General features: G+C 64.3%; 1 protein-coding gene across 1 annotated transcript in view; it reads left to right on the forward strand.

Annotated features, from left to right (window-relative positions):
- Nucleotides 1-15235, forward strand: part of LOC135891516 (complement C3-like) — a 40353-nt gene that overhangs the window by 6054 nt on the left and 19064 nt on the right. Inside the window, exons 9-22 of the mRNA XM_065419063.1 lie at nucleotides 1105-1222; nucleotides 6824-6939; nucleotides 7648-7785; nucleotides 8375-8575; nucleotides 9449-9646; nucleotides 9812-9976; nucleotides 10201-10330; nucleotides 10839-10913; nucleotides 11374-11568; nucleotides 12042-12165; nucleotides 12440-12525; nucleotides 12984-13129; nucleotides 14090-14302; nucleotides 14759-14810. Coding sequence (XP_065275135.1) covers nucleotides 1105-1222; nucleotides 6824-6939; nucleotides 7648-7785; nucleotides 8375-8575; nucleotides 9449-9646; nucleotides 9812-9976; nucleotides 10201-10330; nucleotides 10839-10913; nucleotides 11374-11568; nucleotides 12042-12165; nucleotides 12440-12525; nucleotides 12984-13129; nucleotides 14090-14302; nucleotides 14759-14810 — 1957 coding nt within the window. The remainder of the gene's footprint in view (nucleotides 1-1104; nucleotides 1223-6823; nucleotides 6940-7647; nucleotides 7786-8374; nucleotides 8576-9448; nucleotides 9647-9811; nucleotides 9977-10200; nucleotides 10331-10838; nucleotides 10914-11373; nucleotides 11569-12041; nucleotides 12166-12439; nucleotides 12526-12983; nucleotides 13130-14089; nucleotides 14303-14758; nucleotides 14811-15235) is intronic.

The raw sequence follows: 15235 nt of genomic DNA on the forward strand, positions 1-15235 counted from the left end.
CAGTATCACCACCAGTGCCGCTCGTTATGGGGATAAATGGTTATGAAAACCAATATCCCAATATACACAAAAAGGGTTCTCTCGATCCCAAAGGACCAAGCCCCAGATCCAGGTCAATATACAAATCAGATCTTTCCCACAAATCACGCTGTTACCAATCCTTTAGAATCTAAAATCTAAAGGTTTATTCTTAAAAGGGAAAAAGATAGAGATGAGAGTTAGAATTGGTTAAATGGAATCAATTACATACAGTAATGGCAAAGTTCTTGGTTCAGGCTTGCAGCAGCGATGGAATAAACTGCAGGTTCAAATCAAGTCTCTGGAACACACCCCCACTAGGATGGGTCCTCAGTCCTTTGTTCAAAGCTTCAGCTTGTAGTAAAGTTCCTCCAGAGGTATGAAGCAGGATTGAAGACCAAAATGGAGATGAGGCATCAGCCTTTTATAGTCTTTTCCAGGTGTAAGAACACCTCTTTGTTCTTACTGTGGAAAATTACAGCAACATGGAGTCTGGAGTCATATGGGCCAGTTCCTGCATATTTTGCTGAGTTACAAGGCGTATCTGCCTTCTCTCAATGGGTCCATTGTATAGCTGATGGTCCTTAATGGGCCATCAAGGAGGCTAGGCAGAGCTAATCCCAGCTTGTCTGGGATGTCACCCAGAAGCATAGCATAAGTTTGCCATACAGACAGTATAGTGCCAAGATTCATAACTTCAACTACAAAACTGATACACACATATAGACAGCATAATCATAACCAGTAAACCCTGACCTTGTCTAAGACACCCCATTTGACCCCCTTTATACAAGATTTGGGTGCCACTACAGGACCTTGGTTGCAACAATGATCTATATGGTCCCAATTTATGTCAATAACGTCACACATGGATTATGGCAGCACCTACAGACCCCGGCCGAGATTGGGGCCCCGTCGCGCCGGGCGCTGCCCAGACCCCACCTGAGACCAGGGCCCCGTCGTGCCGGGCGCTGCCCAGACCCCGCCTGAGACCAGGGCCCTGTCGAGCCAGGCGCTGCCCAGACCCCGGCCGAGATCAGGGCCCTGTCGCGCCGGGCGCTGCCCAAACAGTAACTCTCCCTGCAGATAAATGACGGCGAAGGCCACGCGACGCTGACGGGGCAGGCGCTCAGGGAAAGCTTTGCCACGCCAGAGGAGCTGCTCGACGCCTTCATCTTCGTTAACGTCACCGTCTTCTCCTCCGGTGAGCGCTGGGCCGGGGGGTGCTCGTGGCAGGGCCTGGAGCCGGGCAGCGTGTGTGGCGGGAGGGACGGAGGCCTGGCGGGTGTCAGCTCGGTCTGAGGACCCTTCCCCACCAGGCTCTGCTGGCCTCACGTGGGGGGCATTTTGCAAGCCCTGGGGGCCCTCAACCAGCCCCCTGCTAGGCCAGGTTGCCCCTCAAACCCCACCCCTAGGGCACAGGTGGCCACCGGCTCAGGCCCTGGTGTTCTGGGCCGGCTCTGGGCTCCTCCCCGGCCCAGCATTGCCAAGACTGGGAGCTCGCAGGCATCAGGCACCAGCGCCTCCAGCTTGGGGCAGAGAAGGGCTGACAGAGCCTGCCACGCCCCCCCCTCCCCCCCAGGCCCTGGGTGCCCCTTATCTCCCCCAGCTTCTCCGCCGGGGTGAATGCCTCCCCCCAGCGGCTCCCTGTGACGGTGCTGCCCGTGGGAGTCAGCTGAGGTCACTCAATCAGGGTGAACTGCAAACAGAATGGGGCAGACAAACCCCAAACGCTGGTGGATATTCCAGTGCTGAGATTTACCAACCAGCCCAAAACAGCCTCTGTAGTACCTCCCTGGTTACTCAGAGTCCAACCAACGCAGTTCCCTTAAAGTGCCCAGCCTCAGGCCTCCATCCAGACACACCTGTCAGATACGATGATGATTACTGAAAATCTTATCTCATCATATAAAAGAAAAGGTTCTTCCAATCCCAAAGGATCAGCCACACACCCAGGTCCAATGATAACTTAGATCTTACCCAAAATACACACTTAGAGCCAATCCTTATTAACTAAGCTAAAATTTATTAAAAAAGAAAAGAGAGAGAGTGTTGGTTAAAAGATCAATATACAGACAGACTTGAATTCAATTCTTGAGGTTCAGATGCATAGCAGAGATGAGCTTGTAGTTGCCAAAAGTCCCTTTAGAAATAGTCCATAGGTTATAGTCCAATGTCCATATTCAGGGTGGCTCCAGTCAATGACTGGGGATCTCAATCCTTGTGGCTCAGGGTTTCCCCCTCTTGAAACCCAAAGCAGATCTGAGATGAAGCAGGATCATGTCCCAGAGTTCTTATACATTTCCAGCAGCCTTTCAGCCTGAGAAAACAATAGGCTTAACTCTCCTTCTCCCAACCATCCTGGCAATTAGCACAGGGTAATTTATCCATTAAACAGCTCAGATACAGGTTACCACAACCTTCAAAGAGACATAGAGACAATAATATTATTTCCCTCAAGTGTCTCCCTAAATAATAATTCTCCTTTTTCTAATCTTTGAATCAAAGCTCTAGCAATAGACCAGACTTGTTTGCTGCCATCCCAAGCCCTGAGCATCCAGCTCCCTTCTACCCCTAACAATGCGGCTGCATTTCCCAGCTCTGCTCAGTTATATACTAACGAGTCTCTAATGCTCGGCCATGGGTCAGGTCAGTCTGGGAGGTAATAACTCTTTCTGGCCCTGTCACCTTGCCATGACATATTTGTCACGGAGTAAGGGGGGACTCAGGGCCCTGCACCCCCGGCTTCCTGCGATTCACCATGACTCTCAGCCAGCCAGTAAAGCAGAAGGTTTATTTAGACGACGGGAATACAGTCCGAGACAGGTCGTGCAGGCACAGACAACAGGATACCCCTCAGTTAGGTCCATCTTGGGGTCCTCGGGCATCCCAGCCCCCCTCCAGAGGTCAGAGCCCTCCCTGCCTCCAGCCACCTCACCAGCCAGCTTCCCAGAGTCTGCCTTCAGCGACCCCTCCCACAGCCTTTGTTCAGTTTCCCGGGCAAAGGTGTCACCTCGCCCCAGCCCCCTCCTGGGTTCTCATGTTACAGGCTCAGGTATTTCCCTTCAGTCATTCTCCCATCCCCCAATGGAGACCATCCTAGCCACACTCCCCTGTCAGCACTTACAGATCACAGTAAGAACAGTCCCAGTTCGTCACATCTCCCCCCTTCGAGACCGAACTGAGCGGGGTCACTTTAGCCAGTGACCCGGGGAAGTTCGAACCTACCCCCGTTCCCATGGATGCCCCAGCATCCCTCCCATTCCGGGGTGAGAATTACACCAGGCCCCTCCAGTTTCACTCCCCCCCTTAGGTCGGGGGTGCTCGATGGCATTTGCAGTTCGCATGTGGGAAGGGTTATGCGGCCTGTGCCCTTTTCCCACCCCAATACCCCTGGGGTTCCAACTGGGCTGGGGTCTTCTCCCAGCGCTCCAGTCTGGAGGTCGGTGATTCGGGCTCTCTTGGTTCAGAGCCCCCCTTTTAACCTTGGCCACCCTCTGGAAAGGCTCCTCTATGCTGGGCAAGGGACCTAAAGCCGTTTTCCCCTTGTCCCGGGCCTTCCTCCCCCTCTGACAGGGGTCACAGGATTGGCAGTACTGTCGGACAGTAACAAAGACCCCAGGCCAGTAAAAGCTCCGTAGCAGCCTCTGCTGGGTACGCCAGGTTCCCTGGTGCCCTGAGAGGGGATTGTCATGGGCCCGGTACAGCAGCTGGCGGCGATACTTCTGGGGTACCACCAGCTGTCTCCTGAATCCCCCTGACTCCATTTTCCCTGGGGGAGCCCATTCTCGGTACAGGAACCCCTTCTCCCACAGGAACCTTTTCCGGCCACCTCTCCCCATGGTCTGTACCGCACCGAGGTCGGCCAGGTCCCTTATCTTCCGTAAGGAGGGGTCTTTCTGCACCTCGGCCTGGAACTCAGCAGCTGGGACAGGGATGGCCACCTGCTCTCTCTTGCCGGCTGGGTCTGAGGCCGCAGCCTCCCTGAGCCGTGTCCCTGGGCGTTCCCTCCCCACCAGGTTAGGGTCCTGCGCCTCGGGCAAGGCACCCTCCCCAAGGCCAGGGCGCAGTGCCCCTCGCCGGCTCTGACTGCGGGTCACAACCAGTGCACTTGGTGGGTTGCTTGACCAGTCCTCCAGGTCCCCCCCCATCAACACCTCAGTGGGCAAATACGGGTGCACCCCCACATCCTTGGGGCCCTCCTTGGCCCCCCACTTCAGGTGTACCCTCGCCACGGGCACTTTGACTGGTGTCCCGCCCACCCCCGTCAGGGTCAGGTAGGTGTTGGGCACCACCTGATCTGGGGGCACCACCTCGGGCCGGGCCAGCGTCACCTCTGCGCCCGTATCCCAGTATCCATCGACCTTCCTCCCATCCACCTCCAGGGGAACGAGGTACTCTTTCCGGAGGGACCGCCCCGCGCCCACCGTATAAACCAAAAACCCTGAGTCTGGAGCATCCCGCCCCGCAGAGGAGCAGGCCTGGAGCTCTCCTCCCTCCTTAGCAGGTGGTACTCTGCCAGCCCCCCTTCCCTGGGAGTGCTGCCTCTCGCCCGGCTGGGTCTCTACCCAGTCAACCCTCTGTGGGTTTGGTCTGCTCAGTCTGTCCCTGAGCCTGGGGCACTGGGCCCGTATGTGACCTCTTTGGTCACAGTGATAGCAGACCATGTCCCAGGGGTTCCCTCGAGTGGGTTGGATGGACCTGACGCTGGATCTTCCCCTTTGGTGGGGTTTCTCCGCATTTTCCCGCTGGGATGGCCCATGGTGACTCTCGCTCTGCGTTGTGGTGGGACTGTTCCTTTGGGACTCCTCCCTGCCAGCCCCTGACCGGCTCTTTACAAACTCATCGGCCAGCCGGCCTGCATGTCGCGGGTTCTCTGGCTTTTTGTCCACCAACCACAGCCTCAGGTTGGATTGGCACCGCTCATACAGTTGCTCCAGTACCAGCAGTTTAACCAGGTCCTCCTTTGTCCGGGCCCCAGCAGCCCACTTGCTGGCGTATCCTTCCATGCGGACGGCTAGTTGCAGATATGAGATCTCCGGGGTTTTATCCTGACTCCGGAACCTTTCCCGGTACATCTCAGAAGTCAGCCCAAACTCACGTAGCAGGGCCTTTTTGAATAGTTCATAGTCCCCTTTTTCCGCCTCTTCTAGTTGGCGGTACAAGGCCAAGGCTTTGGGGTCCAGTAAGGGGGTGAGAGCCCGGAGTCTGTCTGCAGGATCAATCTGGTGCAGCTCGCAGGCCGTCTCAAAGGCATCCAGGAAGTCATCCATGTCCTCCCCCTCCTTACGTGGGGCCATGATGCACTTATCAAAGCTTCGTGCAGTCCTGGGTCCCCCCTCACTCACCGCAGCCGGGGGCTCGCGGCCCTTCAGCCTCGCCAGCTCCAGTTCATGATGCCTCTGTCTCTCATTCTCCTCCCGTTCATGCTGCCTCAGTTTCTCTTTCTCCTCCCGTTCATGCTGCCTCAGTTTCTCTTTCTCCTCCCGTTCATGCTGTCTCTGGTGTTCCCGATCCTCCAGCTCTCTCAGTTTTAGCTCTATCTCCCATTCCAGCCCATTCCGCTCCACGGATGCTGCGCGTGGCCGGGAGGATCCCCTGCTGGCCGGGGGGGTCACAGCACCCTCGGTATTTGCTGGGCTCCTCCCCACCCTTCCCCTAGGCCTAGGAAGGAGGGGTCTTGGGAAGCCCTCAGCAGCCGGCTGACCACTCCCAGCTGGGACAGACACTGGGGCCTGCGCTGCATCTGCCAGGCTGCTTCCCTCAGAGACAGGGATCAGTTCATTCGCGCGATCTCCCTTCTCCAGCTGGGCAATGAGCTGCTCTTTGGTGAGCTTCCCAATGCGCACCCCCCTCTGCTTGCACAGCTCCACCAGGTCGCTCTTAAGCCGCTTGGCATACATCTTCCTGCTGGCCACTCACAGGCCTGTGTGCTCACCGCTCCCCACAGTCTCCAGGGAGACCCCTAGTGTGCCAGCCCTTCTCGAGGTCACCACCTCTCTGCCAGGGTCGAGCTGCAGACTCCTCCGCCCCTGGGACCACTCGCTGCGATCCCCCGGGGGACCCTGTTACTGCAAAAGTCCTTCTCGCTGGTCACACACTCCCAGGGGTGATAACCGTCTCTCTCTGACTCCTCAGCACGCCTGGTCCCCGTCAATCCCCCTTCGCTTTATTTCTCCCCAGTCACTTACTGCAGGAAGCGCCGTCCACGGGGTGCAGTAGATCCCACCGCTGCCACCAGTTGTCACGGAGTAAGGGGGGACTCAGGGCCCTGCACCCCCGGCTTCCTGCGATTCACCATGACTCTCAGCCAGCCAGTAAAGCAGAAGGTTTATTTAGACGACGGGAATACAGTCCGAGACAGGTCGTGCAGGCACAGACAACAGGATACCCCTCAGTTAGGTCCATCTTGGGGTCCTCGGGCATCCCAGCCCCCCTCCAGAGGTCAGAGCCCTCCCTGCCTCCAGCCACCTCACCAGCCAGCTTCCCAGAGTCTGCCTTCAGCGACCCCTCCCACAGCCTTTGTTCAGTTTCCCGGGCAAAGGTGTCACCTCGCCCCAGCCCCCTCCTGGGTTCTCATGTTACAGGCTCAGGTATTTCCCTTCAGTCATTCTCCCATCCCCCAATGGAGACCATCCTAGCCACACTCCCCTGTCAGCACTTACAGATCACAGTAAGAACAGTCTGGGTCAGGTCAGTCTGGGAGGTAATAACTCTTTCTGGCCCTGTCACCTTGCCATGACATATTATATCACACTCATAACGTCACACTCCCCATTTCCCAACACGCCGTGTCCTCCCACAGGCGGAGACATGATGCAGGCCGAGAACTCGGAGGTCAAGATTGTCAGCACCCCCTACAGGATCCGGTTCGTCAGGACACCTGGGTTCTTCAAGCCGGGGATGCCCTTTAACTTCAGGGTAAGGGACGCGCCAGCGTCAGATCCTCCCCCTGCGGAATCGCCAGCAGCGGGGAGGACTAGGAACACAGCCGTCGTCAGCCCCGCCCAGCCCAAGGCCCATCTAGCCCGGTATCCCGGCTCTGACAGCACCACTGCTGTGGAGGAAGGCGCCCGGAGCCCTGCAGGTGGCAGCGGTGGGATTCTCGGCCCCAGGGAAGCCCCCTGCTGACCCCTGGGAGTTTGAGGTCAGGACACAGGGGGTCTCTGGCCCAGCCAGGCCTCTTGGGTCCGTTCTGTCCCTCGCTGCTCTAACTAGGGACGTTCTCATTAGCCACAGGTCCCTTTTCTCAGCCCTGCCCAGCTCTTTGCCTCAGAGCTATCTTGTGGCAGTGAGTTCCACGGGTTAATGATGAAAGGGAGCGGGAAGCTCATCCAAGCCGAGGGGCGGGTGACCCATCTGTGGGACAGACGAGTCAAGTCTGGCTCACAGAGTGGGACCGTCCGGGGCTGGGATCAGAGCATGGGGCAGGACGGCCAGGTCTGTGCTCTGCCCCAGCCTTGCAAAGCCTCTGGGCCCCGCACGACCCCTCTGGGGGCAGGGCAGCACCACGCTCGCCCTGTGACGGGCGGTGGGCGGGGCAGAGGCTGAGGCCAAGCAGCTGCCACGTGGCTCATCCCCCCTGTGCTGCTCCACGTCACCCTCTGCCGCTCTCCTCCCCTGCACCAGGTTTACGTCACCAACCCGGACGGGTCGCCGGCTGCCGACGTCCCTGTTTGTAGCGGGGACCAGAAGCGCACGACCAAGGAGGGCCTGGCCTCCATGGTCCTCAACACCCAACAGAGCGCTAAACGCCTGGAGGTCCAGGTACCTGCTGCTCCGGGGTGTCTGGGAGCAAGTGCAGAGACCCCTGCTGCCCCTCACTCCCGACCTGCAGCCCCTGCCAGCCCAGCCCTGGGCTTCCCCCCCAGCTCCGCTGGTGCCCCTCACTCCCGACCCGCAGCCCTCGCTAGCCTAGCCCTGGGCTTCCCCCCCAGCTCCGCTGGTGCCCCTCACTCCCAACCTGCAGCCCCCGCTAGCCCAGCCCTGGGCTTCCCCCCCCCAGTTCCGCTGGTGCCTCTCACTCCCGACCTGCAGCCTTCGCTAGCCCAGCCCTGGACTTCCCCCGCAGCTCCGCCGGTGCCCCTCACTCCCGACCCACACCCCAGCTAGCCCAGCCCTGGGCCCACTGCCCCCAGCCCTGCTGGTGCCCCTCACTCCCGACCTGCAGCCCCTGCTAGCCCAGCGCTGGGCTCCTCTCCCCTGAGTTTTTCCAATGCACCCTGATTAATCCTCACCTCCGACTCCCCCTCTCTTGTGCAGTGGGGCTGGGGCAGAGGGGCACCGCTCGGGCTGCGTCGGGTCCCAGGGTGGGGGCGTTTGTGCGGGATGCCCAGGGCTCCGTTCCCCGTTACAGGTGGCGACGTGCGGCCCTCTGGAACCGCCAGCCCAGCAGGCCAACGCCACAAAAACCATCCTGGCCTATGAGACGCCGAAGGGCTCTGGGCACCTCCTGCACATTGGGGTGGAGACGGAGGAGGCTCAAGTGGGGACCTCGCTGAGCGTCTTCTTCTACACGGAGCACCAGAGCTCCGACACCAAGCAGTTCACCATCCTGGTGAGCGCCAGGCCGGGGCCAGCCTGGGATCCGCTGCGGGATGCGTCCGGCCCCCTGCACAGCCTGCGCTGGGCACCCCTGGCGTCAGCAGCAGTGTCCGGGGCCCAGCACCCGCGGGGCTGGTGGGGCTGGACAGGCCCCGGGAGCTGGGAAATGCGAGCGCCCCTGTGCGTCGGGAACCACAACCATCTGTCTGGGAAGCCCCCTGGGCTGGCGTTCGGCCCCCCCGGGTCTGTCTGTCGCCCCCCCATGGGTCCGTCTGTCCCTACATGTCCCCCCTCCTCCCAGGTCTGTCTCTCCCCACATGCCCCCCATGGGTCCGTCTGCCCCCCTCCTACTCCCCATGGGTCTCTCTGTCCCCACATCCCCCGCCCCGGCCCCGGGTCTGTCTGTCCCCCCCTCCATGGGTCCTGGGCTGGCGTTTGGCCCCCCGGGTCTGTCTGCCCCACACGCCCCCCGCCGGGTCTGTCTGTCCTCACACCCTCCCCATGGGTCTGTCCCCACACCCTCTGGGTCCATCTGTCCCCACACGCCCCCACCATGGGTCCGTCTGCCCCCCCACTCCCCATGGGTCCTGGGCTGGCGCTCAGCCCCTGGGGTCTGTCTGTCCCCACGTGCCCCCCCCATAGGCCCGTCGTGCCCCATACCCGCCCAGCGCTGTCACCGCGCCGTCTGCAGCGCTGAGTGGGCTGCTCCCAGGTGGTGGACGCGGGCGCCCACGTGGATGGCTCCCGGGTGGTGCCCGGGCACTGCCCAGCCCTCGGCTCTGCAGCCTCCAAGCCGGTGTGTGCCAGGAGCCGGCGGCTCTGGGCTGGGCTCCCACGGGGCTCCCTGGGGCTCCTGGCGTCTCACCGGCCTCCCTCCCTCCCGCAGCTGCTGAGCAAAGGCAGGATTGTCCGGGCCTGGGCCCAGCCCCGCAGCCTGGGCACCGTCATGACGGCCTGGACGCTGGACGTGGGGCCCGAGCTGCTGCCCTCATTCCGCATCGTGGCCTATTACTACCTGCCGGGCAGCGCGGAGCTGGTGGCCGACTCGGTGTGGGTGGATGTGGCAGACGGCTGCATGGGCACCGTGAGTCCCTGGGGCGCGGGGCGGGAGGGGGCTGCGGCCAGACGGGCCTTTCCCTGCGTGGCCCCTGGGTTCCGCTCCCTGCGCCCTCCACGTCGGGGCAGCCCCTGGCCTGGGGTGGGGAGGGGGCCGGGTGCTCGTCTCACCCCGTCTCCTCGTCCCGCCCAGCTGCGCGTCGGCCCCCAGAGCAAGGACGACGAGAGGAAGCTGTTCAAGCCCCAGCGGGAACTCAAACTGGAGGTGACCGGGGACCTCCACGCCATGGTGGGGCTGGTGGCCATGGACAAGGCCCTGTTCGCGCTCAACAAGAAAAACAAACTGACGCAGAAGAAGGTGAAAGAAGGCGCTGACCGTGTGCGGGGGGGGAGGGGGGGCAGCCTGGGAGCCAGGACTCCTGAGTTTTCTCCCCGGCTCTGGGAGGGGAGGGGACGGGGGGCTGGTGGGTTAGAGCAGTGGGGGCTGGGAGCCAGGACTCCTGGGTCGTGGCAGGGGTCACCTGTCTCTCTGAGAGCCAACGTGCGCTCCTGTCCGTCCCCCCCCCCCCCCCCCCCCGGCAGGTCTGGGACATGGTGGAGGGACACGACATTGCCTGCACAGCGGGCAGTGGGCAGAACCTCGTGGGGGTGTTCACAGACGCGGGGCTGGACGTGGCCACCAGTCTGGGGATCTCCACCAAAGCAAGGACAGGTAACGCATGGACGGACGGATGGATGGGGCTTCCCACCGGGGGGCAGAGATCCCGGCACGGCCCCGGCCAGCACGTTCCACACAGAACGGAGACGGGGAACGGGCCAGGGGGCCTGTCCCCTCGGCGGGGCGCCGGCTCCCATCCAGCCCCAGGGTGGGGACTGGCTGGCTCAGGGGGGCCGGGAATGGGGCCTTTCCCCTCTAGGCAGCAGCCTGGCCTGGGTACGTCCCTTTCCCAGCCTGACGCCCTGTCCACACACACGGGAGGTGGGTACAGCCCCCCTGGGGCGACGCTCCGATCCCAGCAGCCTGGTTCAAACCAAGACTGGAGCGTCCACATGGCCTGTAACTGAACTGGTTTCAATTCCCACCCCACCCCTTTGCAAACCTGGCGCCCTTCGGCGCAGCAGCCAGGCCTGGTCTCTGGAGGTGGGGGGAGGGGAATCTCTGGAGGCGGGGGAGGGGCCCCCCCACCCTGCTGTCCCTCACCGCCTCCCTGGCCTTGCAGATCTGCGCTGCCCCCAGCCGGCTGCCAGGCGCCGGCGCCAGTCCCTGCAGACGCTACAGAAGAAGCAGCACAAAGGTCAGGAGGGATTTTTTTTGGGGGGGGGGGTCCCGCTCCGTCACGCCAGGCTCCCTGTGCCCCACCCCGTGCCCCACCCAGAGCGCCGTGCCCCACAGAGCCACCCCAACCCACACGGAGCCTATCACCCGCCTCAGGCCGGCCCCCGGCTCTCTGCCCGCCCAGCTCCGCTGGTGCCCCTCACTCCCGACCCGCAGCCCCCGCTAGCCCAGCCCTGGGCTTCCCCCCCCCAGCTCCGCTGGTGCCCCTCACTCCCGACCTGCAGCCCTCGCTAGCCTAGCCCTGGGCTTCCCCCGCCCTGCTCACCCCTGCCCTCCGCAGCCGGCTCTGGCTGCTCGCCGGCACCCAGCCTCCCCTGCTCAGCCATGGCCCAGGGCCCTCGGTAAGGGGCATCGTGTCCGCGTCTCTCCCCCGGGCCCGGACGCCTGGGTTCCACCCCTGCCTGTGCTGCTTGCCCCAGTGGACCAGTACCAGACGGCCCTGGAGAGACAGTGCTGCGAGGCCGGGATCCAGGAGAACCCCATGGGGCACTCGTGCGAGCAGAGGACGAGCCGCGTGCACCTGGGCCCCCCCTGCGTGGCCGCCTTCCTGGACTGCTGCCGCTACGCCCAGGCACTGAGCCGCGAGGAGCGCACCAAGCTGCTGCTGGGGAAAAGTAACCGCGGGGGGGGGCCCAGCCGGGGCGGGGGGGCAGGGAGAGCCCAGCCAGGAGGGGAGATGCCCATCGGGGCTGGGGCAGCACCCGCTGGCCAAGAGCCAGCCCAGCCTGCCTAGAGCTTGGTCTGATTTGGGGCAGCACACCGGGGGGGGGGGGGGGGGCTGGCCTGTGGAGGGTGGTTGTTGGGGGAGGGAGCCACGTGAGGTAAGCGCCACCTGGCCAAAGCCTGCACCCCAACCCCCAGCCCAGTGAAAGTGAGCGAGGGTGGGGGAGAGCGAGAGATGGGGGGGGGGCTGGAGTGAGTGGGGGCAGGGCAGGGGTGTTTGGTTTTGTGCAATTAGAAAGTTTGCAACCCTGGGGGGAGGGGCAGCCTGTGGCGGAGGGTTGCTGGGAGGGGCCCGGCCTGTGGGGAGCTCGGGGGGGTCCCTGCCGTCCAGCCCCCGCTGACTGACCCCCCCAACGCCCTGCAGCCAACGAGGACGAGGAGTGCGAGGACGAGGACTGCGGTGGCACCGCCGTGGTGAGAAGCCACTTCCCGGAGAGCTGGCTGTGGGAGAAGTTCAACCTGACCGAGGCAGACTTGCGCCAGCCGGGGTGAGGGGGGCCGGGCCTGGGGGGGCCGTAACCCGGAGCAGGGAGAACGTGGGGCGTCCCGCACGGCAGGGCACGGTGCAGCTTCCCCTGCCGCGGCCCCTGGGTGGGGATTTCTGGGTTCCCGGCTGCCCCCACGGCCTCCTGTGTCATGTCAACTCCAGCCCAGGAGCTGCCCCAGGGCCTGGTCCAAAGCCCCCAGCCAGGATCCTGCTGCTGGCGCCAGGCCCCGTGTTCAGTGAATGAGCCTGATTCGAACTCGCCTCCCTCCCTGCAGCCTCGCCAAACACCTGGTCACCAAATACCTCCCCGATTCCATCACCACCTGGCACATCCTGGCCGTCAGCCTGAGGAAAGACAAAGGTAACCCAGCTTCTGTGGCTGCGGGTCAGGAGTGAGGGGCACCGGCAGAGCTTGGGGGGGCAGGGCTGGGCTAGCAGGGGCTGTGGGTCGGGAGTGAGGGGCACTGGCAGAGTTGGGGGGGCAGGGCTGGGCTAGCAGGGGATGCGGGTTGGGAGTGAGGGGCACCGGCAGAGCTGGGGGGGAGCCCAGGGCTGGCCTAGGAGGGGGCTGCGGGTCAGGAGTGAGGGGCACCGGCAGGGCTGGGGGGGGGCAGGGCTGGGCTAGCAGGGGCTGCGGGTTGGGAGTGAGGGGCACTGGCAGAGTGTGGGGGGCAGGGCTGGGCTAGCAGGGGCTGTGGGTCGGGAGTGAGGGGCACTGGCAGGGCTGGGCTAGGAGGGGGCTGCGGGTCGGGAGTGAGGGGCGCAGCGATGGCCCCACTGTCCCTGGGGATACGGCCGGCTGACCCCCTGGCCCCCCAGGGCTCTGTGTCTCCGAGCCCTACGAGGTGGTGGTGAAGGTCCCGTTCTTCGTCGATCTGCGGCTGCCCTACTCCGTGGTGCGGAACGAGCAGGTGGAGCTGCGGGCCGTGGTGTACAACTACCACGAGGACGATGAAGAGCTGCAGGTGACCGGGGCTCCGAATCCTGGGGGGTCCCGGGGGGGGGGGGCTGTGAGTGCTGGGGGGGCTCTGCGTGCTGGGGGGCTCCGGGGGGGCTCTGAGTGCTGGGGGGGCTCTGCGTGCTGGGGGGCTCCGGGGGGGGGCTCTGCGTGCTGGTGGTCTCTGCGTGCTGGGGGGTTCCGGGGGGGCTCTGAGTGCTGGGGGGGCTCTGCGTGCTGGGGGGCTCCGGGGGGGCTCTGCATGCTGGGGGGGCTCTGAGTGCTGGGGGGGCTCTGCGTGCTGGGGGGTTCCGGGGGGGCTCTGCGTGCTGGGGGGGCTCTGCGTGCTGGGGGGTTCCGGGGGGGCTCTGCGTGCTGGGGGGCTCTGCGTGCTGGGGGGTTCCGGGGGGGCTCTGCGTGCTGGGGGGGCTCTGCGTGCTGGGGGGCTCCGGGGGGGCTCTGAGTGCTGGGGGGGCTCTGCGTGCTGGGGGGTTCCGGGGGGGCTCTGAGTGCTGGGGGGGCTCTGCGTACTGGGGGGGCTCTGCATGCTGGGGGGTTCCGGGGGTGCTCTGCGTGCTGGAGGGGCTCTGCGTTCTGGGGGGCTCCAGGGGGGCTCTGCGTGCTGGGGGGCTCTGCGTGCTGGGGGGCTCCGGGGGGGCTCTGAGTGCTGGGGGGGCTCTGCGTGCTGGGGTGCTCCGGGGGGGCTCTGCGTGCTGGGGGGCTCTGCGTGCTGGGGGGCTCTGCATGCTGGGGTGCTCCGGGGGGGCTCTGCGTGCTGGGGGGCTCTGCGTGCTGGGGGGCTCTGCATGCTGGGGTGCTCCGGGGGGGCTCTGCGTGCTGGGGGGCTCTGCGTGCTGGGGGGGCTCTGCGTGCTGGGGGGTTCCGGGGGGGCTCTGCGTGCTGGGGGGGCTCTGCATGCTGGGGGGCTCCGGGGGGCGCTGTCACTGCCCGCTGCTGCCCGGCTCAGCGGCGCCGGGTGCCCATACAGGTGCAGGTCGAGTTCCCGTACCAGGAGCAGCTCTGCAGCCCGGCCCGGCAGGAGAAGAGCTTTCGGCAGAGGCTGCGGGTGCCCCGGGGCTCGTCCCGGGCCGTGCGTGTCGTCGTGGTGCCCCTGGAGCTGGGCCCCGTCATGGTGGAGGTTCGGGCCTTGGCCCAGGGCCTGGGCTTCCGCGACATCGTCAGGAGGATGCTCAACGTCCAGGTAACGGCACCGCCCGCCCCCCTCGCTGCCAAGGGGCTGGGGGCAGTGGGGAGTGGGGTCGGGTGGGGGAGCCGGGGGGGCTGGGTGGCTCTGGGGGGGTTGGAAGGGGCTGGAGGGAGTGGGGGCTGGGCAGGCTCTGCGGAGGTCTGGGGTCGGGTGGGGGAGCTGGGGGGGCTCGGTGGAAGGGGCTGGGGGCAGTGGGGGATGGGCGGCTCGGATGGAGTGGGGGGATGGGGGATGGGCAGCTTGGGGGCAGTGGGGGATGGGCGGCTCGGGGGGAGTGGGGGATGGGTGGCTCGGGGGCAGTGGGGGATGGGCGTCTCTGCGGAGGTCTGGGGTCGGGAGGGGGAGCTGGGGGATGGGTGGCTCTGGGAGGAGTGGGGGATGGGGTCGGGATGGAAGGGCTCCCTCCCAAGCCCCGTCCCTCAGACTCGTTCTCGGCTCCTCGCGTTGCAGGCGGGGGGTGAAATCCAGCGGCTCTCGCGGAGCATCGTCCTGAACCCCAAAGGTTCGTGCAGGAACTCGCTGCTCGCCCAGCCCCGCAGCTGGACTCTGCACCGTCCGCCCCAGGCAGGGGCCCGGGGCCCGAGGAGCTCCCCCCTGAGGAGGAGAAATGGCTGATGCGAGGCAGGGGTCCCTGGTGCAATCCCCGTTCCTGAGCATGGCCAGAGCCCCGCTCCCCTGGATGCAGCAGGAACAAGCAGCTACAGGGAGTTTCCAAGGCTGCCTTTCCCGCCAGTCCTGTGCCCAGCAGAGCTCTGTCCGTCAGCTTCCTCCCACACTCCCACAGCCATGGTCCCACTGCTGCGCTCTGTGCTGGGTCACAGACACCCTCAGTGCTCGGCCCTGGCACTTTACAGCCAGTGCCCAGGGCAGCCCCTCAGCCCATGCGGCTTAGCTTCTCACGAGCTGTGCTGCCAGGCCTAGCCTTGG

This window comes from Emys orbicularis, chromosome 19, assembly GCF_028017835.1.
Source record: "Emys orbicularis isolate rEmyOrb1 chromosome 19, rEmyOrb1.hap1, whole genome shotgun sequence".
NCBI lineage: Eukaryota > Metazoa > Chordata > Testudines > Emydidae > Emys > Emys orbicularis.